This window comes from Bufo bufo, chromosome 3 (genome assembly GCF_905171765.1).
Source record: "Bufo bufo chromosome 3, aBufBuf1.1, whole genome shotgun sequence".
In the NCBI taxonomy this organism is placed as follows: domain Eukaryota; kingdom Metazoa; phylum Chordata; class Amphibia; order Anura; family Bufonidae; genus Bufo; species Bufo bufo.
In genome coordinates this window covers 292,668,753-292,692,443 of record NC_053391.1, presented here as the reverse complement: position 1 = coordinate 292,692,443, position 23,691 = coordinate 292,668,753, and the positions used below count along the sequence as shown (strand labels likewise).

At 44.6% G+C, this 23,691-nt stretch overlaps 1 protein-coding gene across 1 annotated transcript in view; it reads right to left on the bottom strand.

The window, feature by feature from the left end:
* The window catches only part of ACACA (acetyl-CoA carboxylase alpha), a 993,014-nt gene that overhangs the window by 532,260 nt on the left and 437,063 nt on the right, over positions 1 to 23,691 (bottom strand). The window contains exon 30 of the mRNA XM_040424192.1: positions 13,343 to 13,486. Within this exon, the coding sequence (XP_040280126.1) occupies positions 13,343 to 13,486 (144 nt within the window). The remainder of the gene's footprint in view (positions 1 to 13,342; positions 13,487 to 23,691) is intronic.

The window sequence follows — 23,691 nt, the reverse complement described above, 5'->3', positions numbered from 1 at the left end:
CACGCTTCAGAAGCTTTGCAATTTTAAGAGTGCTGCATCCCTCTGCAAGATATCTCACCATTTTTGACTTTTCTGAGCCTGTCAAGTCCTTCTTTTGACCCATTTTGCCAAAGGAAAGGAAGTTGCCTAATAATTATGCACACCTAATATAGGGTGTTGATGTCATTAGACCACACCCCTTCTCATTGCAGAGATGCACATCACCTAATATGCTTAATTGGTAGTAGGCTTTCGAGCCTATACAGCTTGGAGTAAGACAACATGCATAAAGAGGATGATGTGGTCAAAATACTCATTTGCCTAATAATTCTGCACTCCCTGTACTATTAGATATAGATCAGATTGAATGTTTAACAGTTGCGGGGCCCGGTGTATTAGAGTAGAGTCACTGCACCGGGCCCCGCCTCCTCCCTCCACACTGTCACTGATTCTTCGCTGGCCGCGCTGTGCAGCATAGCGGCCAGCGAAGTATTCGCTTTATACGACGCACGGCCATTTCCCCCCCACTTTTGGGGGTAAAAAAGTGCGTCTTATAAAGCGAAAAATACGGTAAATATTTTATGTAGTATCACTTTCTGTTTTAAAAGCACAGAAACTGAAATTTAGAAAAATGCAAATTTTTCAAAATTTTTGGTAAATTTGGGATTTTTTTCATAAATAAAGGTGAATTACATTGAGTTAAATTTATGATGTACAATGTGTCATGAGAAAACAATCTCAGAATGGCTTGGATAAGTAAAAGTGTTCCAAAGTCATTACCACATAAAGTGACTCGGCAAATTTGCAAAAAATGGCCTGGGCAGGAGGATGAAAACTGGCCCGGGGTTAGAAGGGGATAATTGCAGAATTCTGCCATTCATTTCTCTGTTTTTTTTTTGTTTTTTTTTATTTACTAAAAAAATAAAACCGATCGACTACAAAAATACATGCCGTATCATTTGCCCCATAAGATGCACCCCCCCCAAAAAAAGTGTGGGGGGGGGGGGGGGGCAGTGCGTCTTATGGGGCGAATTCTGCCATTTTTACATCGTAGGCTGCGATGCTGCACAGCGCAGCCTGCGATGTATCAGCAGGGAGGGAGGAGGGGCTGGAGGCAACTCGCGGCGGGGCCCGAAGCAGTCACTGTACTCTTACACCAGGACCCGCACACACAAGTATTCAGATGTTAACTGTAGGCAATCCATATTTAAACTACAAGCTAGAGCAATCCGCGTACCTTAGAACTCACTATTGAACGCCCATACTTGCAGGCAGGCTGGCCAGTCACTCACTTCCTCACGGCGCATGCTCGGCCCACTTTATTAATGAAGCAGGCGGAGCTTGCGCCGTGAGGAAGTGGGTGACCGGCCTGCCTGCCTGCAAGTACGGGCGTTCAATAGTGAGTACTAAGATACGCGGATTGCGCTACCTTGTAGTTTAAATATTGATTGCCTACAGTTTACATCTGAATACTGGTGTGTGTGTGGGGCCTGGTGTAAGAGTTCAGTGACTGCACCTGGCCCCGCAGCGATTTTAACACCAGTTGCCTGCACCCACTTGTATTAGGGTCACTATTTACTGTACACAGGGACACAGTTATGGGGGATATCACACATATATAGCATAAGATGCTACATATGTGTCATCCACAGATGCCCCCATAACACTGCCATCCACAAATCCCTATAACAGTGCCAACCACAGATCCCCCTCATAACAGTGTGTCCTCCACAGATCCCCCATAATAGTGTCATTCACAGACCACTAATAGTTCAAAATCCACCAAAAGCACACCTTTTGGTTCAAAGTATTTTTTGGGCAGGTGTGTCTTATAGGGCGAAAAAATATGGTACTTCTCATCATTGAATGCATCCAACTGCAGTTTGAATGAAGTCTATACTATGTGTTAAGCGGTTTGGGCTGTTTTATCTCAGTATTCTGCCATTTATTTCTATGGGGTATTTTTTTATTTTTATAAAAAAATGTATTAATAATAAATTCAATCGACTCCAGAAATGCATACAGTACCACACCTCTCAACAATGAGCGCCTTTAAAAAACAGTTTGAACTGAGTCTATAGGTTAAGTGGTTTGGGCTGTGTTATCGCAGAACTAAGCCATTTATTTCCATCGGATGATTTATCTTTAAATCTAAATTTATTCTAAATTTAAATCTAAATGCGATCGACTCCAGAAATGCATAGCACACCACTCAGTGCCGACAGTTCAATGGTTTAAAGGGGGGTCTTTATGATAAGTGGTTCAGGCTGTATTAGGGTACTTTCACACTAGCGTTATTATTTTCCGGCATTGAGTTCCGTCCTAGGGGAAAAGAACTGATCAGTTTTATCCCTATGCATTCTGAATGAAGAGCAATTCGTTCAGGATGCCTCAGGATGTCTTCAGTTCAGTCTTTTTGCCTTTTCAGGAAGGCGATAATACCACAGCATGCTGCGGTTTTATCTTCGTCCAAAATTCCAGAACACTTTCCCATTGAAATGCATTAATGCTCAGACCGCAAAAAAATTGCAAAAAATGAATGCCGGATCCATTTTTCCAGATGACACCGGAGAGACGGACCAGATATTCCAATGCATTTGTCAGACAGAACAGGATCCTGATCCGTCTGACAAATGCCATCAGTTTGCATACGTTTTGACAGATCCAGCAGGCATTTCCGGTGAAGTTACTGCCTGCCAGAATCCTCTGCCGCAAGTGTAAGTACCCTTAAATGTAGAAAACTGAAGAGGATGAAGAATAAAACATAAGTTGATGAGGAACAACGACATAGTGCCTTTTCAAGCACTATAAAGAATATGAGGAATAGAATCGCATGTCCTGAAAGAAATACATAGTGCTTGAAAAGAACTGACTGTGTGTGAAAGAGCGAAGAGGGACTATTAACCCAATAGAAAAAATAAATATATTGTTTTACTCAGCATGAGCAACACTACCAGGCAATATACCTGGTTTAATATGGTTGATCATGCTCACAGACGCTCTTTAAAAAAAGAGTACATAAGGGGGCGTGGCCAGCTGCCAACATGTGAGCACGCATCTGAGACCTGCTCCGATTCCCCTTCATAATCCTGCTTAATCCTAGCAACCTGCAGACTCCTACCATTAAGTGGACGGTGTACAAGCACAAGAGGAAACCCCGTACACCAAATATGGGTCCAAATAAAGCGCAAACTGCGGCTGAAAAGCTTAAAGAATATGCGAGGCAAGAGGCCCAACATGGCGCCGTCGCGCCTTCTCCATCGCGTGCGGCGGTCACCCGCAGTCAGGCAGCGCAGCAATTGGAAGCTGAGGGCTCAGAGGAACCAGAGTTCACCCTAAAGACAGCCTACGTCCAGCTAATGTCAGCGATCTCCTCCTGCCAGACATCGCTCACTGGAAAGACAAAGGAGGTGAGGGTGGACCCTGGCCCTGCTTCGGCACGATGTTCAGCAGCTAAGAGATCGTGTTAAGAATATTGAAGACAGGGACTATGCCCTAGAAGACCTGACAAGGCCCATGGTGGGTAAAGTGCAAGACCTGGAGCGCTCTGTAAATCAGTGGCAGCAGAAATGTGATGATTTGGAGAACAGAGCCAGACGGGACCCTGCCACTTTTCTTGAGCTGTAGTTCAAAGCACAGTTCCCAGAAGCGCCATTCTCCACTGCATATGCCATAGAAAGTGCACAGGGTTCCCGCCAAATTCCCTCCTCCTGGAGCTCCACCGAGGCCTCTTCTTGTGAGATTATTAAACTGGAAAGAAAGGGATCTCATCCTCAGTCAAGCGAGGAATACACAAGTAATCAAGCATGAAAATGCGACCATTTCCTTATTCCCGGATTTCTCAGCTCACCTTCAAAAGAAGAGAGCCACCTTTGTCTCGGTTAAACGACGCCTCCGGGACCTAAACCTACAATATTCCATGGCGTATCCAGCGCGCCTACGAATAGTGGACGGCGAGAAAACCATCTTCTTCGCTGACCCCAAAGAAGCGGAAGATTGGGTCTCCAGTAAATCGGGACGTTCAGGACCACACTGATAATTTGGAAGCGTATATCGCGCAAGTATTCCTGTTGTTCAGTGATCTTTCGATCTACATATCACTCACCTGTCATTCAGGGGCGGATTAAGTGCATGATAGGCCCGGGGCTGTCTACCCAACCTGGGCCCCTCCCTCCATTTTAGTTTAGGGTTTTTTTTGTATGAAGAGGCTGCAGTGCTTCATGAGCGCCACAGTCTTATCCTAGGCCATATGACATCTTCAGACTAAGAAAAATACCCTAAATTGGGTCCTAAACTAAAAAATTTGATCGCCAAATTTAAAATACATATAATTATAATAAAAAAGACATGGAGGAGAATACAGCACCACATACCTCTTACATCCAGTGACATCTCCTGTCATTTAGACCTTCTCTTTCCTCTTCTCCTCCATTTGACCCAGACCACCATGGCAAATTCTTTCAGCCACATCTCGACTCTACAGTTTGTAACACAGACACGTTAGATTTCTCAATTTTTCCATCAACCTCCTCATCCTGGTGTCCCCACAGTGTCATCCTGCTGCCACCCCCAATATTGTGCTCGTTTTGCTCCCCAATGTCCAAGGTACTATACTTCTGAAAAAATAGTGACCCTAATAGACATAATTGGAGTCATTTATCAAACTGGTGCAAAGTAGAACTGGATTTCCAAAAGAGCTGTCAAATATGAAAGGTGGAATCTGATTGGTTGCTATGGGCAACTAAGCCAGTTCTGCTTTACACCAGTTTGATAAAGTACCCGAAATGTTCCTATAGTGTCCACAGCAGCTATAATGTCCCCTAGAGTGCCCCAAGTAATAATACCACCCTCTATTGTGCTCCAGGCAATAATCCCTGTATAGTGTCCCCAAAAATAATAGAATTGCCCCTACAGTGCCTCCCCAATAGCAACACCCCCATATAGTAATTTCCACCACACTGCTCCATATAGTAATCCCCCATAGTAATTTTCCCTCACACAGTAATTTCCCCCAAACTGCCCCCATATAGTAGTTTGCCCCCACACAGTAATTTCCCCTACATAGTAATTTGCCCCACACTGCCCCTACATAGTAATTTGTCCCCACACTGCCCCACATAGTAATTTGCCCCCACATAGCAATTTCCCCACACTGCCCCCACATAGTAATTTGCCCCCACATAGCAATTTCCCCACACTGTCCCCACATAGCAATTTCCCCACACTGTCCCCACAAAGCAATTACCCCCACACTGTCCCCACATATCAATTTCCCCCACACTGCCCCCACACAATAGTCTCCCCCACATAGTAATTTACCCCCACATAGTAATTTGTCCCCACATAGCAGTTTCCCCACATAGCAATTTCCCCACACTGTCCCCACATAGCAATTACCCCACACTGTCCCCACATTGCCCCCACATAGTTATTTGCCCCCACACTGCCCCGAATAGTAATTTGCCCCCATATAGTAGTCCCTCGCATAATAATTTGCCCTCACACTGTCCCATATAGTAATTTGTCCCACATAGTAGTCCCTCCCATAATAATTTGCCCCCACATAGTAATTTGTCCCCACATAGTATTCCCTCCCATAATAATTTGGCCCCATACAGCCCCCACATTCCCCCCCCATGTACTCGATGTATCTTCCCTAATATGTCCTCCTGTGTCTTCCCCCCTACATGTCCCCCAAAGTAGGCACATGAAATAAAAAAAATAAAAAAATGAAAAGCTAAATACTCACCTATGTCCAGGGCCAGGCGCTTGCTCGCAGAGGAAGGCGGGATGAGGCAGGCGTGCACACGTCACAGTGCTGCGTCCCGACACAGGCGCGCGATGATGTAATCACGCACGCCTGCGCCGGGATTTCACTACCGCATAGGCCTCAGGCCTACTAGGCCTGAAACCTATGGCGGTGATCTGCGACGGGACAGGGAGCTATGCACTCCCGTGCCCCGCCGCAGTATGTGGGCGTTCGGGGCGGCGTTGGGCCCCCCAGCGGTGCTGGGCCCGGGGCTGCCGACCCGAACGTCCCTATTGTAATCCGCCACTGCTGTCATTGTGCCTTCAGTGGTGGGACTCGATGAGCTGTGTTATTCTCTGTTAGCTTCCTTGCTTGCTGATTTTATTCATTCGGGAGTTATGATATAATTTTTCTTATTTTTCTTCTGCACACTAGGTCACTATTTGTGATTATAAGTTATATGTTGCTTATGATGATGTGGGGTGGGAGCAACACCTGCATAGGTATTCCATCTAATTGTACTATGCAGGTCCCCGAGACCTTGACCCCTATACTAGTTGGACTAGATTCCAACGATCAGTTATTCACTTTGTTACTTATGTGTACTAAGTTATGTACTTTTTGGTTTTGTTCCATCCAGGTGTGGGCTTCTTTCCTAGTAAAACTAGATGGAGGGGTACTAGGGCATTGGTGTCACAGGAGAGATTGCAGCTTTCCTGCGGAAAGAGCAGGAGGGTATCCTATAAGAATAGGGATAAATCGAAAATAGCCTCCATGAAGGTTTTATCGTGGAATGTTAGGGGACCCCAAGAAAAGGATAGCAGTATTTTCACACATTCGCTCCTTTAACCCACTCATTATTTGCTTGCAAGAAACCCACCTTACGCCGGAGACCGGGAGTAGGGTTCAAAAACCCTGGGTTCAATACGTAGCTAATGCATATGGCAGCTCACACTCCAGAGGGGTCGCTATACTGGTCCATAGGAGCCTTAGGTGGGAGGTGCATCACTCGGTAATGGTTCCGGAGGGGCAATATATTTTCTTATATGTGTACATTAACTGTGTCCCTTACGTTGTGATTAATGTGTATAATCCGCCGCCTGCCACTACTTCTCTTCTGCGGACTGTGATAGGATTTGCAGCACAATATCCCAATGTTAGATTGCTCTGCATGGGAGACTTTAATCTGGTAATGCACGATGAGTTGGACAGATTCCGTGGGGATTCTGGTAGGAATCGTGGCTCTCCTTCTGACACTGTTCTGTCCAGAATAGCTGCAGAGATGGGGTGGCTGGATTTATTGTGGATCAGACATCCACTTTTACAGGAATACTCATGCTTCACTCCTTCCAGGGGAGCTCTTTCCAGGATTGATTACATTTTAGGGAATGCATTGGTATACACTGATCTTGCTGTGAGATATGGGCCTTAGGGTCCCTCGGAATGGTAGAGCTAAAACTCCCCGATGTTGTTAGACAGGGAAGAAAGATGCGCATACATCCTTTCTGGTTATCTCTTTTCACCATTACTGACAGGGTTCCAGATCAACTGATGATGTTTCTGGAGGTGCAGGATGTGGAGACGGATGGACAGACCTGAGAGGTTGCCTCAAATCGTCAATATCTTTCATCAAGAAAGATAGGCAGTGCAAAGAGATGGAACTACACACTAAATGCAAAGAAGCAGAAAAGGCTTTTACAACCTCCCCAACTGAGGAGAACGGGCTAGAATGGCTTAATAGAGGCAGATTATATATGATACATTTGTCAGAAAAAAGCAACCGCAAATCATTCTTTCTCAAACAGCAGGCATTTGAGATGGGCAACCAGGCTGGCAAGCTTCTTGCAAACCTCGCGCAGGGCAGTAATATGTCCCCCCAGTTATCAGAATTTGGGGTGCTGTTGGGCTGGTACTGGAATCGGTGGATGGTATCCTAGTGTGCTTCAGGAGCTTCTACACAGATCTGTATGACTCTGCTGTAAACTACACAGCACATGAGCTGGATGGATACCTTCTTGAGGTGCCTCATCCTTAGCTGAGTGATCTGGATAGAGGTGTCTTGGAAGATGATATTACACTGGAGGAGATTAAACTGGCAATCACGGACCTCCCTGCTGGGAAGGCGCCAGGCCCAGATGGCATAGAAGTCTACTCCAGATATGTTGACATACTAGGCCCGCAACTTCACAAATTATATATGACTGCTCATACCCCTGGGTGCTTGCCGGACTCTCTGTATGACGCCAATTGTGGTCATCCTAAAGCCCGATAAAAAGCTGTTGGAGTGCGGATCATACCATCCTATCTCTCTTTTGAATCTTGATTATAAAATACTTAATAGAGTTCTGGCTACTCGCCTTAATAGAGTGGTCACTTCGGTGGTGCATAGGGATCAGTCAGGTTTCATGCCGGGCAGATAAACCTCTGATAATATCAGGAGGGCGCAGGTGATTGCACAGATAGGTGCGGCTGAGGGTTACCATTGGGCTCTGGCCTCCCTGGACACTGCTAAAGCCTTTGATTCGATAGAATGAACTTTTCTGCTTACTGTGTTGAAGAACTTTGGCTTTGGCCCAAAATTCATCAGATGGGTTAAGATATTATACAAACGACCAAAAGCCAACATATTAATAAATGGCCATCAATCTGTTTCATTCCCACTGAACAGAGGCACGAGGCAGGGGTGCCATTTATCCCCTCTGCTATTTGCGGTCGCGGTAGTATACCTAGCCCTTAGAATCAGGCAGGATCAGATATACACGGGAATCACCATGGAATGCAGGGAGAATAAAATTGGGCTTTATACGGACGATTTGCTTTCATTTATGACCAACCCTGAGGTTGTGCTCCCTAGAGCGATCGAGATTATTGAGCAGTTTGGCAGATTCTCCGGGTTGCACATAAATTGGACCAAGTCCGCCATTATGCCCCTTTGGAATCACACATGGCCGTCTCACTACCACAATCTGCCAGTAGTGGATCGTTTTAAGTATCTAGGAATAATAATTACTAGATATGTACAAATGTAATACACCTTGAACATAGAACCTCTAAAAGCCCTCTTTGCAGACAAATTCAAAACATGGAAATCCCTCCCCCTTTCCATCATGGGTAGACTGAATTTAGTTAAAATGATCCTGCTCCCTAAGGGCCTGTATCTCCTAGCCCACGCTTGCGCACCTTTATCTAGAGGGTTCTTTAACCGTGTCCACGCTATGATTGCCTCATTTGTATGGGGAAAGGCTAGAAGGAAACTTTCCTTAGCTGTACTCCAAAGGCCTAAAATGCAGGGGGGTGCATCCCTACCAGACTTTTTCCTTTATTTCTTGGCTGGTCAACTGAAATTCCTGAAGCCTTGGGCGTTTCCAGTTGAATTATCTAATGCTGAATATTTCCTACAAGTATACTTACATCTGAGCACTCTCTGGCCAGTCCAGGAGAATTCACACTGCCCTCGTAGTCGCCTCCTGCCTCTGCATAGGCTAGCGAATCAACTTTGGCAGGCTTCTAAATTGCATTTGTATAAGGATCTACCTGATGTCATCCCGTTGTGTTTTCCCATCTAAAATCGATAGAAGGGGCGGATATGTGGAGGCTTCATGGGGTTGGCACACTAGAAGTCTTGTACGAGGGTGGGCATTTGCGCTCCTTTTTGCAGATCCAGGATAAATTTGGAGTACCCCGTAAGATGTTTTACAGATACTTACAATTGAGGCATGCCCTACAGGCCCAGTTCAGAGAGGAGGGGTATCTCAAAATATCCCTTGATAGGCGTGTTGAGATCTCAGGGCCCGAGAGGGATAATTTCTGTGCTGTATACACACTTGCTTTGCAATCGCATGACAATGAACCTGCTAGCCAGTGAGAATAGGTGGAAGATGTTCATACCTACTCGGACAGAAGATGATTGGAATGAGGCGCTTTTGACTCCGACCAGGGTTTCACCCTCTATAAATAATAGATTGATTCAGTTGTTTGTACTGCACACAAGTTAACCCACTGCAACCAGGTTACACAAGATAGGAAGAAGTCCTCATAACAGGTGTTACAGGTGCTGAACAGATAATGCCGACTTTTGGCATATGTTTTGGGACTGCAGCTATATCCGTCGTTTCTGGACACTGGTCCTTGGGGTGTTGTCTACTATGGTCCCAGCTATGGTTCCTTTATGTCCCAAACTGTGCCTACTGGGTGTCCTGGATGAAGAGTCGTGGACCCATTATAATAGAATAATTCTAGGGGAAACTTTATTTCTAGCTAGGAAGGCTATAGCGCTTCGGTGGATGGGGGACAGACCACCATCACTAGGTCAGTGGAAGACCTTAGTTAACCACGCAGTGACCATGGAAAATATTGTCTTTAAGCACAGGAAATGTCCGCAAAAATTTCAAAAGGTTTGGGGAGAGTGGTGTTCTTCTGCGTTAACCTTGCAAAACTCCTACATGTATTCAGTGGCTGATAACCTAAGCTTGGTTTAAGTGTGCTGAGGCCAGTCACCGTTGAAAACTTACTGTACTTCCTTCTAGTCCTATTCTACATGGTCTATTGTAAGCCAATCTGTATGCCCTGTATTTTATTTTATCTTATGTTTAAATCATGTGATGCTATTCCCCTGTGCATTTATTAGGCTACTTTCACACCTGCATTAGGTGCGGATCCGTCTGGTATCTGCACAGACGGATCCGCACCTATAATGCAAACGCTTGTATCCGTTTAGAACGGATCCGTTTGCATTACCATAAACCCAAAAAAAAATAATATATATATATATATATATATATATATATATATTTTGTTCATGATAATGCAAACGGATCCGTTTCGACTTACACTGAAAGTCAATGGGAGGCGGATCCGTTTTCAATTGCACCATATTGTGTCAGTGAAAACGGATCCGTCCCCATTGACTTACATTGTAAGTCAGGACGGATCCGTTTGGCTTCGCATCGTCAGGCAGACATCAAAACGCTGGAGGCTGAACGGAGGCAAACTGATGCATTCTGAACAGATCTTTATCCATTCAGAATGCACTGGGGCTAAACTGATCCATTTTGGGCCGCTTGTGAGAGCCCTGAAACGGATCTCACAAGCGGACCCAGAAACGCCAGTGTGAAAGTAGCCTTACTTGATTCACACCTGGAATGTTAATCTTTAATAAAAGGAGTTAAAAAAAAAAAAAAAAGTGAATAAAAAGGAAGGTAAGACAAACTAAGCCAACAATCAATATTTTTTTTTAAATACACTCTCCTCTATGGCACTGTTTGTGTAGTTATTGTTACAGTCAATCTCAGCCTGATAGAACGTTAAATGTGAAAAATAATAAAGTATTTATTAGACTCAATCAATAGGGTAATAGATAAAATCAGGCATACAGGGAATCAGAAGTGCGGAGAGGGATCAGGTAATACACTTTCCGACACTCTGAAAGCCTGACTAGTAACCTGTGTATCGGGCTAACACTTAGTGTTGGAACACACTGATGGAAGTGTAGCCTGTAACAACAGGATAAAAATAACACTACACTAGATACAGGAACTGACAATGCTGCTAAACAGTGGATGGTCAGCACAGTTAAAGCAATGGGTCCTGCTACACCCTAATAGCGCTACCCTGATAAGTGAGCGGTATGTAAGACTTCAATACGCTCAAAGCCAGGCAGCCAGTGTAAATGGAATATCACTTATTTAAGCTGCCCTATCTATTGAGCGATGAATGACACAACAAATCGCTCTACGCATTTCTACATGACTCCTATGTGTCATGTGTCATCAGGAGCGAACATAATTTATCACTGTGTCAGATATGAGTGAAGCTGCCGCACTGTAGCGTGCATACATCGGCGCTGTGATGGCCGTATGCGGCCAAACAAACGCCGAATATAAATAATCTAACACCCGCCCCACGAAGGAGTGTGCCGGATTCAGTCACCAATCAGGGAAGGAAGCGCGTCCTCTGACACGCTCCCTGACGTGGCCGTCGCACAATAGAGCGTAATACACTCTCGGGGAGGAGCTCAAATGTGCTCAAATGATATGGGGGAACAATCACATGCGGTATGTATTATCGAGTGACATCGCTGTAATGAGTTAATCAGGATGTATAAAGGAAGCCTATGTAAAAGAAGTGACACAATGTAATAAATCAAATAAAACCACAGACAGACATATATAATGGAAAAGACACCTAGAGTGAAGTGTACCACCCCATACATATTGCGGGATGATATCATATAACAGACACACTCTGCATATGTCACAACCAGAATCTCCATTAGTGACAAAGTGATGGAATGATACACAACAGGACCATATCTGCCATCCCATAATCTCCTAAATAAAGCAGGAAAATGAAACTGCCTCATTTAAACCCTTAGGGTGTACAGTATCTAACTTAAAGATCCATTCGGTTTCTTTACGGAGCAACGGCACATCAATGTCCCCTCCGCAAATGGATGTCACAATGTGTTCAATCCCCTGGACCTTAAGCACATCTGGATTACCGCCATGATGATCACAGACATGGGGTGCCACAGATGTGTCACGCTTATTTTTGATGTTGAGTAGACTGACGCCGGCACACACCTTCGGGGGGCGGGTGTAAGATTATTTATATTCGGCGTGTGTTTGTCCGCATACAGCCATCACAGCACCTATGTATGCACGCTACAGTGCGGCAGCATCACTCATATCTGACACAGTGATGAATTATGTTTGCTCCTGATGACACATAAGAGTCATGTAGAAACGCATAGAGCGATTTGTTGTGTCATTCATCGCTCAATAGATAGGGCAGCTTAAATAAGTGATATTCCATTCACACTGGCTGCCTGGCTTTGAGCGTATTGAAGTCTTACATACCGCTCACTTATCAGGGTAGCGCTATTAGGGTGTAGCAGGACCCATTATAGCTGCTTTAACTGTGCTGACCATCCACTGTTTAGCTAAATACACAGAGCATCAGAAATTGCCAAATGGACTAGATCAGCATTGTCAGTTCCTGTATCTAGTGTAGTGTTATTTTTATCCTGTTGTTACAGGCTACACTTCCATCAGTGTGTTCCAACACTAAGTGTTAGCCCGATACACAGGTTACTAGTCAGGCTTTCAGAGTGTCGGATGGTGTATTACCTGATCCCTCTCCGCACTTCTGATTCCCTGTATGCCTGATTTTATCTATTAAATACTTTATTATTTTCACATTTAACGTTCTATTAGGCTGAGATGGAATAATGGAATATTTCCATTGAACGTGCACCGCCATATCAACCTTATACTGTGAATTGATAGTTAATGTTACAGCCCTAATTTGAAGCAATACATGTGCTTTGAGAGACCTTGAAAAATAATATCATTAATTGTACTTATTTTGTAATGCACTGCAGCATATAGAAGAATGCACATGAAAATCCTCTTCACTAAGCCACTGATAGTCCACTCAGACCCCCCCCCAAAAAAAACAAAAAAAAACATCATAAGCACACTAATCTCATACTAGAAAAATGCAAAGAAAAAAAATACCAACAGGTATGGTTCTTATTTGTTAGTTTTAAAACAAATTTAGCTTAATAATATAGAGGTAAGAGGTTTGCAAAAAGATCATATAAACAGAACATACCTGACAAAATCATCAAAAGTCCGAAATGCAACCATGCCACCCATTCTCTGACACGGAGGAGTAAATGAAGTATCAAGTAGGACATCACTGACGCTAGCAACATGCACCATCCCATAATGGTTGAGATTAGAAGAAAATGACATTCTGGTGAAATAAAGATAAAATATTGGGCATTAAGCAGTGTGCTGCTACTTGTAGTTATACGCATTGATGCATTGTGTTGCCGCCAAGGTTACGTTTACCTGTGCCGTATATATATATATATATATATATATATATATATATATTTCAAATGTTTTTATTTAAGGCTGACATAAAAGAAAATAACACTTTTTTTTATAAACAATAGTATTAGGCATTATTATTCATGACCCAGCTTTGATGTTTTCAATATGCTCAAATATGACAAAACATCAAAGTTATTTTGTCAACCTTCCGACGTATGGGGGAGGGGGGGGGGGAGGGGTATGGGAAGAAGTGGTGGGGAACTCTAAATTCTCAGCGAACCGCGGAGCGAACAGAACATAACAGTAGCCCATTTAACTCATCTCCTTAATTAGTTTATATGAAATCTAAACAAGCACGTGGCACGCAGGGACCCCCATCATGCACCCTGGTTAGATCACATCCCTGATATAGGCGGGTTATTTGATAGAATACGTGTCTGGTACCATGAAGTGAGCTGAAAACATTTCTGGATGCATCTCCTAATCTGGGGGGCAAGATATCTATAAAACTCTCCCAGCATGCAAAACATTTCTTCACTTGAGTCTCTATTTTGGAAGACGCCTCTATCCAATCCATTATATATATATATATATATATATATATATATATATATATATATATATATATATATATATTAGAGGTGGGACGACGAATCTGTCAAATCCACAAATCCCTCGAATCTTGTTGGACCCCGGACCCGAACATTTCAGTAAAAGTTTGTGTTCGGGGTTCGACGCTTTCTTGGCGCTTTTTGAAAGGATGCAGAGCAGCCAATCAACAAGCGGTTAACTGTCTGACCTTAGAAGCCATCACAGCCATGCCTACTAATGGCATGGCTGTTATTGGCCAGTGTAGCATGTGACCCAGCCTCTATATAAGCTGGAGTCACGTAGCGCTGCAATTCACTCTGCTGTGCTTAGAGTAGGGAGAGGATGCTGCTGGTGATTTCAGGGAGAGAATAGGAGAGAGTCTTTGCTCAAAATCTGAATCTAACTCAGCGATCTACATACATTGTGTTTTATGGGTGCAGGGCACAATTTTTTTTATCCTGCCCTGAGCCCAGTGACCGAAAAAAAAATAACTTTAATAAGTCAGTTAGGTGGGCGGCGGCTGTGTCCATTTTATGCAAGCTCAGTGCACTAGCACTGCATCTGAGCTTTTGGGACATTGAAAATCCCAATTTTTTGGGCAATTTACAACATCTGGTGCATTTGCAGGCTTAGTCAGTGTGCAATTTAAGCTAGAAATACAGCCATCATTTTCTGGGGTTTTAAAAACACACTTTTTTGCCAAAAAACAGTATTTTCCTGATCTGCAAGTGTTAAATTCAAGTTTAATATATACAGCTTTCATATTCTGTTATAAAAAAAAAAACACTTTTTTGGCAATATACAACATCTGGATTAGTCAGTGTGCAATTTAAGCTATAAATACAGCCATCATTTTCTGGGGTTTTAAAAACACATTTTTTCCCCCCAAAAACCACTATTTTCAGGCCTTGCAGCATCAGCACGTGTGAAATTACAGGGTTATACACTCACCTAAAGAATTATTAGGAACACCATATTAATACGGTGTTGGACCCCCTTTTGCCTTCAGAACTGCCTTAATTCTACGTGGCATTGATTCAACAAGGTGCTGATAGCATTCTTTAGAAATGTTGGCCCATATTGATAGGATAGCATCTTGCAGTTGATGGAGATTTGAGGGATGCACATCCCGTTCCACCACATCCCAAAGATGCTCTATTGGGTTGAGATCTGGTGACTGTGGGGGCCATTTTAGTACAGTGAACTCATTGTCATGTTCAAGAAACCAATTTGAAATGATTCAAGCTTTGTGACATGGTGCATCATCCTGCTGGAAGTAGCCATCAGAGGATGGATACATGTTCTCATTCTGTTTACGCCAAATTCGGACTCTACCATTTGAATGTCTCAACAGAAATCGAGACTCATCAGACCAGGCAACATTTTTCCAGTCTTCAACAGTCCAATTTTGGTGAGCTCGTGCAAATTGTAGCCTCTTTTTCCTATTTGTAGTAGAGATGAGTGGTACCCGGTGGGGTCTTCTGCTGTTGTAGCCCATCCGCCTCAAGGTTGTGCGTGTTGTGGCTTCACAAATGCTTTGCTGCATACCTCGGTTGTAATGAGTGGTTATTTCAGTCAACGTTGCTCTTCTATCAGCTTGAATCAGTCGGCCCATTCTCCTCTGACCTCTAGCATCCACAAGGCATTTTTGCCCACAGGACTGCCGCATACTGGATGTTTTTCCCTTTTCACACCATTCTTTGTAAACCCTAGAAATGGTTGTGCGTGAAAATCCCAGTAACTGAGCAGATTGTGAAATACTCAGACCGGCCTGTCTGGCACCAACAACCATGCCACACTCAAAATTGCTTAAATCACCTTTCTTTCCCATTCTGACATTCAGTTTGGAGTTCAGGAGATTGTCTTGACCAGGACCACCCCCCTAAATGCATTGAAGCAACTGCCATGTGATTGTTGACTAGATAATAGCATTAATGAGAAATAGAACAGGTGTTCCTAATAATTCTTTAGGTGAGTGTATACTGCAGTCAAATTCAGTTATTAAACAAACACCCGTTTAGGCAAAAAAAAATTTAGGGCTCTTTCACACTTGCGTTGTCCGGATCCGTCGTGTACTTCACTTGCCAGAGGTGCCCGCCGGATCCGTAACACCGCAAGTGAACTGAAAGCATTTGAAGACTGATCTGTCTTCAAAATGCGTTCAGTGTTACTATGGCACCCAGGACGCTATTAAAGTCCTGGTTGCCATAGTAGTAGTGGGCAGCGGGGGAGCAGTATACTTACAGTCCGTGCGGCTCCCGGGGCGCTCCAGAATGACGTCAGAGCGCCCCATGCGCATGGATGACGTGATCCATGCGATCACGTCATCTATGCGCGTGGGGCGCCCTGACGTCACTCTGAAGCGCCCCGGGAGCCACACGGACGGTAAGTATACTGCTCCCCTGCTCCCCTGCTCCCCCGCTCCCCACTACACTTTACCATGGCAAACAGGACTTTAGCGTCCTGGCAGCCATGGTAACCATTCAGAAAAAGCTGAACGTCGGATCCGGTAATGCGCCGAAACGACGTTTAGCTTAAGGCCGGATTAATGCCTTTCAATGGGCTTTAACCACCTCCGGACCGCCTAACGCAGGATTGCGTTCCGGAGGTGGCAGCGCTGCGCAGAGTCACGCATATACGCGTCATCTCGCGAGACGCGAGATTTCGCTCAAAGCCGGCCCGCGCATGCGCATCGCGGGCCGGCAAAATTAAAAGAAGTATTTCGTCACCAGCCTGCCAGCAACGATCATTGGCTGGCAGGCTGGCGATTTTCAAAAAATCCAATCCAAAGTCATATAACAGATCATATTAGTAAATATGATCTGTTATATGGCTTGTCTGCTCCTGTGCTGGTCCTTTTCGTCGGTTGGATCCAGCACAGGAGCAGACTGAACTGTGAGTACACCAACACTACACCTTAGCCCCAGATCACCCACCTGCACCCCAATTAACCCTTTGATCACCCCTTTGATCGCCCCTGTCAATCACTAGTGAAAGGAAAAAAAGTGATCAGTGTAAACTGTCACTTTTTTTTTTTCACTGGTATTGGCTGTTAGGTTTTAGGGATAGTTTAGGCCCCTTGGTTAGGTAGTTAGCGTCAGTTAGCGCCCACCCCACCGCACCGCAGTCACTTTTATTCGCTGTTTAGCGTATCGCTAATCAGCATTTGTACTTTTATAGTATCTGTAAGTGATCAAAACTGATCACGGTCAGATCTATAATAGTATTAGTGTCACCTTAGCTCGCCCTCCACCCAAAACGCAGTGTTTGCCCGATCAGGCCTGATCGGTCGCCCACACGTGCGTTCACCCACGCCCGCCCCACCGCAGTGACAAAAAATATATATTTTTTGATCACTGCACATTCATTTTACACGCACTGCGGCGATAAAAAAATCAGTTTTGATATTTTTTATCAACCGCAGCAGCCTCCGGTACTTCGCTAGCCTCCCCTTTGTAAGACAGGTTTGCTTTTTTTCTTGGGTAGTCTCAGGGAATACCCCTAAATTTAGTAGTCCAAAATGTCAAACAGGGGGTATTCTTCTGAAGAGGCCTACAGGATTCTGACCCAGTCGGATGAGGAGTGGGAACCCTCATCTGACGAATCTAGCGGGTCAGAATATGAACCTGTGGAAAGCAGTGGCTCTCTGACCCAAAGTTCGGACGAGGAGGTGGAGGTCCCTGGCAGCACCTGGCGTACCCGGCCTCATGTCGCTAGACCACAGGTTACGCAGGATCCGCTTCAAGAGCAGCAGAGTGGGGCTGTCGCTGCCGGATCACGTGGTGAGGCATACACCAGCAGCGCAGCCCTTCCTGGACCTAGTACCAGCACTGCCGTACAACCTGGTGAAGTAGCGAGCACCAGAAGGGCAGTTGAAGCTGGTACGGTGGCACGTGCACTAGTTACCCCGTCGCAGCCACCACACAGACAGGCCCGTAGAGCCCCTAGAGTCCCTGAGGTGCTGGCAAATCCTGATTGGCAGTCACCAACTTCAGCCGCACCAGTAGTTCCCCCTTTCACCGCCCAGTCTGGAGTTCGGGTTGAGACGGCTCAAATCGGTTCGGCCCTGGGATTTTTTGAGCTGTTCTTGACTGCGGAGCTCTTGGACTTAGTCGTGGCAGAGACCAACCAGTATGCCACACAATTTATAACCGCAAACCCGGGAAGCTATTATGCCCAGCCTTTCCGGTGGAAACCAGTCCAAGTTTCCGAACTTAAAATTTTTTGGGGCCTTCTCCTCAACATGGGCCTGACAAAAAAGCATGAATTGCGGTCATATTTGTCAACGCACCCAATTCATCACATGCCCATGTTCTCTGCTGCTATGTCCAGGACACGATTTGAGACCATCCTCCGTTTTCTGCATTTTAGCGACACCACCACCTCCCGTCCCAGAGGCCACCCTGCTTTTGACCGGCTCCACAAAATTCGGCCCCTCATAGACCATTTCAACCAGAAATTTGCAGATTTGTATACCCCTGAGCAAAACATCTGCGTAGACGAGTCCCTAATACATTTTACCGGGCGCCTTGGCTTCAAACAATACATCCCAAGCAAGCGTGCCCGGTATGGGGTCAAATTGTATAAGCTCTGTGAAAGGGCCACAGGCTATACCCACAAATTTCGGATCTATGAGGGAAAAGATCAGACCCTGGAGCCGGTCGGTTGCCCTGACTACCTGGGGAGCAGTGGGAAGACAGTCTGGGACTTGGTGTCACCCTTATTCGGCAAGGGGTACCATCTTTATGTGGACAATTTCTACACAAGTGTGGCCCTCTTTAGGCATTTGTTTCTAGAACGGATTTGCGCCTGTGGCACCGTGCGAACTAGTCGCGTGGGCTTCCCCAACGGCTTGTAACCACCCGTCTTGCAAGGGGGCAGAGGGCTGCCTTGTGTAACGAAGAACTGCTCGCGGTGAAATGGAGAGACAAGCGTGACGTTTACATGCTCTCCTCCATTCACGCAGACACGACAATCCAAATTGAGCGAGCAACCCGTGTCATTGAAAAGCCCCTCTGTGTCCACGACTATAATGCGCTCATGGGAGGGGTGGACTTCAATGACCAGATGTTGTCTCCGTATTTAGTTTCCCGCAGAACCAGACGCTGGTATAAGAAGGTGTCTGTATATTTGATTTAATTGGCGCTGTACAATAGTTTTGTTCTCTACAGTAAGGCTGGGAGAACAGGATCCTTCCTCAAATTCCAGGAAGAGATCATCGAGAACCTCCTTTACCCAGGAGGTTCCGTGGCCCCATCCACCAGTGTAGTTAGCCGTCTACACGAGCGACATTTCCCCAGTGTCGTTCCTGGTACCTCAACCCAACCGTCATCCCGAAAAAGATGTCGTGTCTGTAGCAGGAGTGGAATAAGGCGTGACACCCGCTATTTCTGTCCTGACTGTGCTGACCACCCTGCCCTATGCTATGGAGAGTGTTTCCGGAAGTACCACACACAGGTACACCTAGCATAGGGATCACATCTCACCAGGACAGGCATACAGGGCTATTAGGGCCCATTCACTCACAGCTGCTGCAAACCTCTCCTTTCACCTGGGATAAAGTGCATAACGTACTTCGCCACATCTTTGGGCGATTTGCGCTTTGCACATTGTCCCATGGGGAAGGAGAGGTTTGTTCTATAAAGGTAAAAAAAACTAAACAAAAAAAAAAATACCGGTAAGTAAAAAAGTTAAACGTTCAGTTAAAAAAGTTTAAAAAAAGTTTCTATGTTCTGTTCAACAGTTAATAAAGTTATTGCTTTGCGGCCTGGTTTTTTCTTTTTTGTTTTGTTTTTTTTACCTTTCAGGTGGACCAACCGATCGACTAGCTGCAGCACTGATGTGCATTCGGACAGAAGCATTGCGCTGCTGTCAGATTACACAAAAGTCGGTGTATGCGGCGCTGCAAGACGAGATTTCTCCTCTGCAGTAAAAGATACGTTTGCCGAGGCATATGAGCTGAGGAGGTGGCGGTGTTCATATACTTTGGCAAACACTTTGTATATATAAAAAAAAAAATCCCGGCAATGATTTATTCATCCACATCGATTGATGTGAATGGAGAAATCTGGTTTGCCAGGGCATACGAGCTGAAGTGGGTATGGATGTTGGGCGGAGCTCCTATGTCCTGGCAGACGCCTTTCCCCTCCTTTTTCTTTTTTTGGCAGAGATTTTTTCATCCACATTGATCGATGCGAATGAAGAAATCTGTGCCGTTCATTTTTTCTTTCAGCCCAGAGGCTGAACGGAAAAAAAAAAATCTCATTACCCGTATGCTCAATATAAGGAGAATAGCAGAAACTCCTAATGCTGGGCATACATGTAATGATTGCGGAGACCCTCAAATGCCAGGGCAGTACAAACACCCCACAAATAACACCATTTTGGAAAGAAGACACCCCAAGGTATTCGCTGAGGGGCATATTGAGTCCATGAAAGATTGAAATTTTTGTCCCAAGTTAGCGGAATAGGAGACTTTGTGAGAACAAAATCAAAAAAATCAATTTCCGCTAACTTGTGCCAAAATTTTTTTTTTTCAATGAACTCGCCATGCCCCTCATTGAATACCTTGGGGTGTCTTCTTTCCAAAATGGGGTCACATGTGGGGTATTTATACTGCCCTGGCATTTTAGGGGCCCCAAAGCGTGAGAAGAAGTCTGGTATCCAAATGTCTAAAAATGCCCTCCTAAAAGGAATTTGGGCACCTTTGCCCACCTAGGCTGCAAAAAAGTGTCACACATCTGGTATCTCCGTACTCAGGAGAAGTTGAGGAATGTGTTTTGGGGTGTCTTTTTACATATACCCATGCTGGGTGAGATAAATATCTTGGTCAAATGCCAACTTTGTATAAAAAAATGGGAAAAGTTGTCTTTTGCCAAGATATTTCTCTCACCCAGCATGAGTATATGTAAAATGACACCACAAAACACATTCCCCACCTTCTCCTGAGTACGGAGATACCAGATGTGTGACACTTTTTTGCAGCCTAGGTGGGCAAAGGGGCCCACATTCCAAAGAGCACCTTTCGGATTTCACAGGTCATTTACCTACTTACCACACATTAGGGCCCCTGGAAAATGCCAGGGCAGTATAACTACCCCACAAGTGACCCCATTTTGGAAAGAAGACACCCCAAGGTATTCCGTGAGGGGCATGGCAAGTTCCTAGAATTTTTTATTTTTTGTCACAAGTTAGTGGAAAATGATGATTTATTTATTTTTTTTTTTTCATACAAAGTCTCATATTCCACTAACTTGTGAAAAAAAATAAAAACTTCCATGAACTCACTATGCCCATCAGCGAATACCTTGGGGTCTCTTCTTTCCAAAATGGGGTCACTTGTGGGGTAGTTATACTGCCCTGGCATTCTAGGGGCCCAAATGTGTGGTAAGGAGTTTGAAATCAAATTCTGTAAAAAATGACCTGTGAAATCCGAAAGGTGCTCTTTGGAATATGGGCCCCTTTGCCCACCTAGGCTGCAAAAAAGTGTCACACATCTGGTATCTCCGTACTCAGGAGAAGGTGGGGAATGTGTTTTGGGGTGTCATTTTACATATACCCATGCTGGGTGAGAGAAATATCTGGCAAAAGACAACTTTTCCCATTTTTTTATACAAAGTTGGCATTTGACCAAGATATTTATCTCACCCAGCATGGGTATATGTAAAAAGACACCCCAAAACACATTCCTCAACTTCTCCTGAGTACGGAGATACCAGATGTGTGACACTTTTTTGCAGCCTAGGTGGGCAAAGGGGCCCACATTCCAAAGAGCACCTTTCGGATTTCACAGGTCATTTTTTACTGAATTTGATTTCAAACTCCTTACCACACATTTGGGCCCCTAGAATGCCAGGGCAGTATAACTACCCCACAAGTGACCCAATTTTGGAAAGAAGAGACCCCAAGGTATTCGCTGATGGGCATAGTGAGTTCATGGAAGTTTTTATTTTTTGTCACAAGTTAGTGGAATATGAGACTTTGTAAGAAAAAAAAAAAAAAAATCATCATTTTCCGCTAACTTGTGACAAAAAATAAAAAGTTCTTTGAACTCACTATGCCCATCAGCGAATACCTTAGGGTGTGTACTTTCCGAAATGGGGTCATTTGTGGGGTGTTTGTACTGTCTGGGCATTGTAGAACCTCAGGAAACATGACAGGTGCTCAGAAAGTCAGAGCTGCTTCAAAAAGCGGAAATTCACATTTTTGTACCATAGTTTGTAAACGCTATAACTTTTACCCAAACCATTTTTTTTTTACCCAAACATTTTTTTTTTATCAAAGACATGTAGAACAATAAATTTAGAGCAAAATTTATATATGGATGTCGTTTTTTTTGCAAAATTTTACAACTGAAAGTGAAAAATGTCATTTTTTTGCAAAAAAATCGTTAAATTTCGATTAATAACAAAAAAAGTAAAAATGTCAGCAGCAAAGAAATACCACCAAATGAAAGCTCTATTAGTGAGAAGAAAAGGAGGTAAAATTCATTTGGGTGGTAAGTTGCATGACCGAGCAATAAATGGTGAAAGTAGTGTAGGTCAGAAGTGTAGGTCAGAAGTGTAAAAAGTGGCCTGGTCTTTCAGGGTGTTTAAGCACTGGGGGCTGAAGTGGTTAATTCCGGATCCGGCCTTGCGGCAAGTGTTCAGGATTTTTGGCTGGAGCAAAAAGCGCAGCATGCTGCAGTATTTTCTCCGGCCAAAAAACGTTCCGGTCCGGAACTGAAGACATCCTGATGCATCCTGAATGGATTTCTCTCCATTCGGAATGCATGGGGATAATCCTGATCAGGATTCTTCCGGCATAGACGATGGAACTCTATGCCGGAACAGAACAACGCAAGTGTGAAAGAGCCCTTAGTTGGCAGCCTTTACTGCAGATGTCATTGTGAGATACACCCTTTATACATTTGGGTTATATTCAGATATTTGAAATACCGCCATTTGGTGCACAAATCTTTAATTGAGGCCTACTGTGGGTCAGGCCTTGTGAGATACACCCTTTAAATACAGGAGTTTGATTCATGGTATTTGAAATACAGCCATTTTGGGCAAACAAATGTTTAATTGAGGCCTACTGTGGGTCAGGCCGTGTGAGATACACCCTTTACATACATGGGTTTAATTCAGGTATTTGAAATATAGCCATTTTGGGCAAACAAATCTTTAATTGAGGCCTACTGTGGGTCAGGCCGTGTGAGATACACCCTTTACATACTGTCGTTATATTCTACTATTAAACACCCATTTAGGGCAAGATCCTAAATTCGAGAAATATGAGGAGAGCGTCAAATAAGGGACGTGGCACAGGTCGTGGTGCTGCCGGTGGCGCTCTTGTTGCAGGGAGAGGACGTGGTCGATCTGTGCCAGCTACATGCACAAGTGAAAACCCTTCCTCAGGTGCGAGTAGGCGACAGAACCTACAGTGGTAATTGGATGGGCCTAATGCAGCCCTACGAATGGTGAGGCCTGAACAAGTACAGGCGATAGTAGATTCGGTTGCTGACAGTGGATCCAGTTCCTTCACATTGTC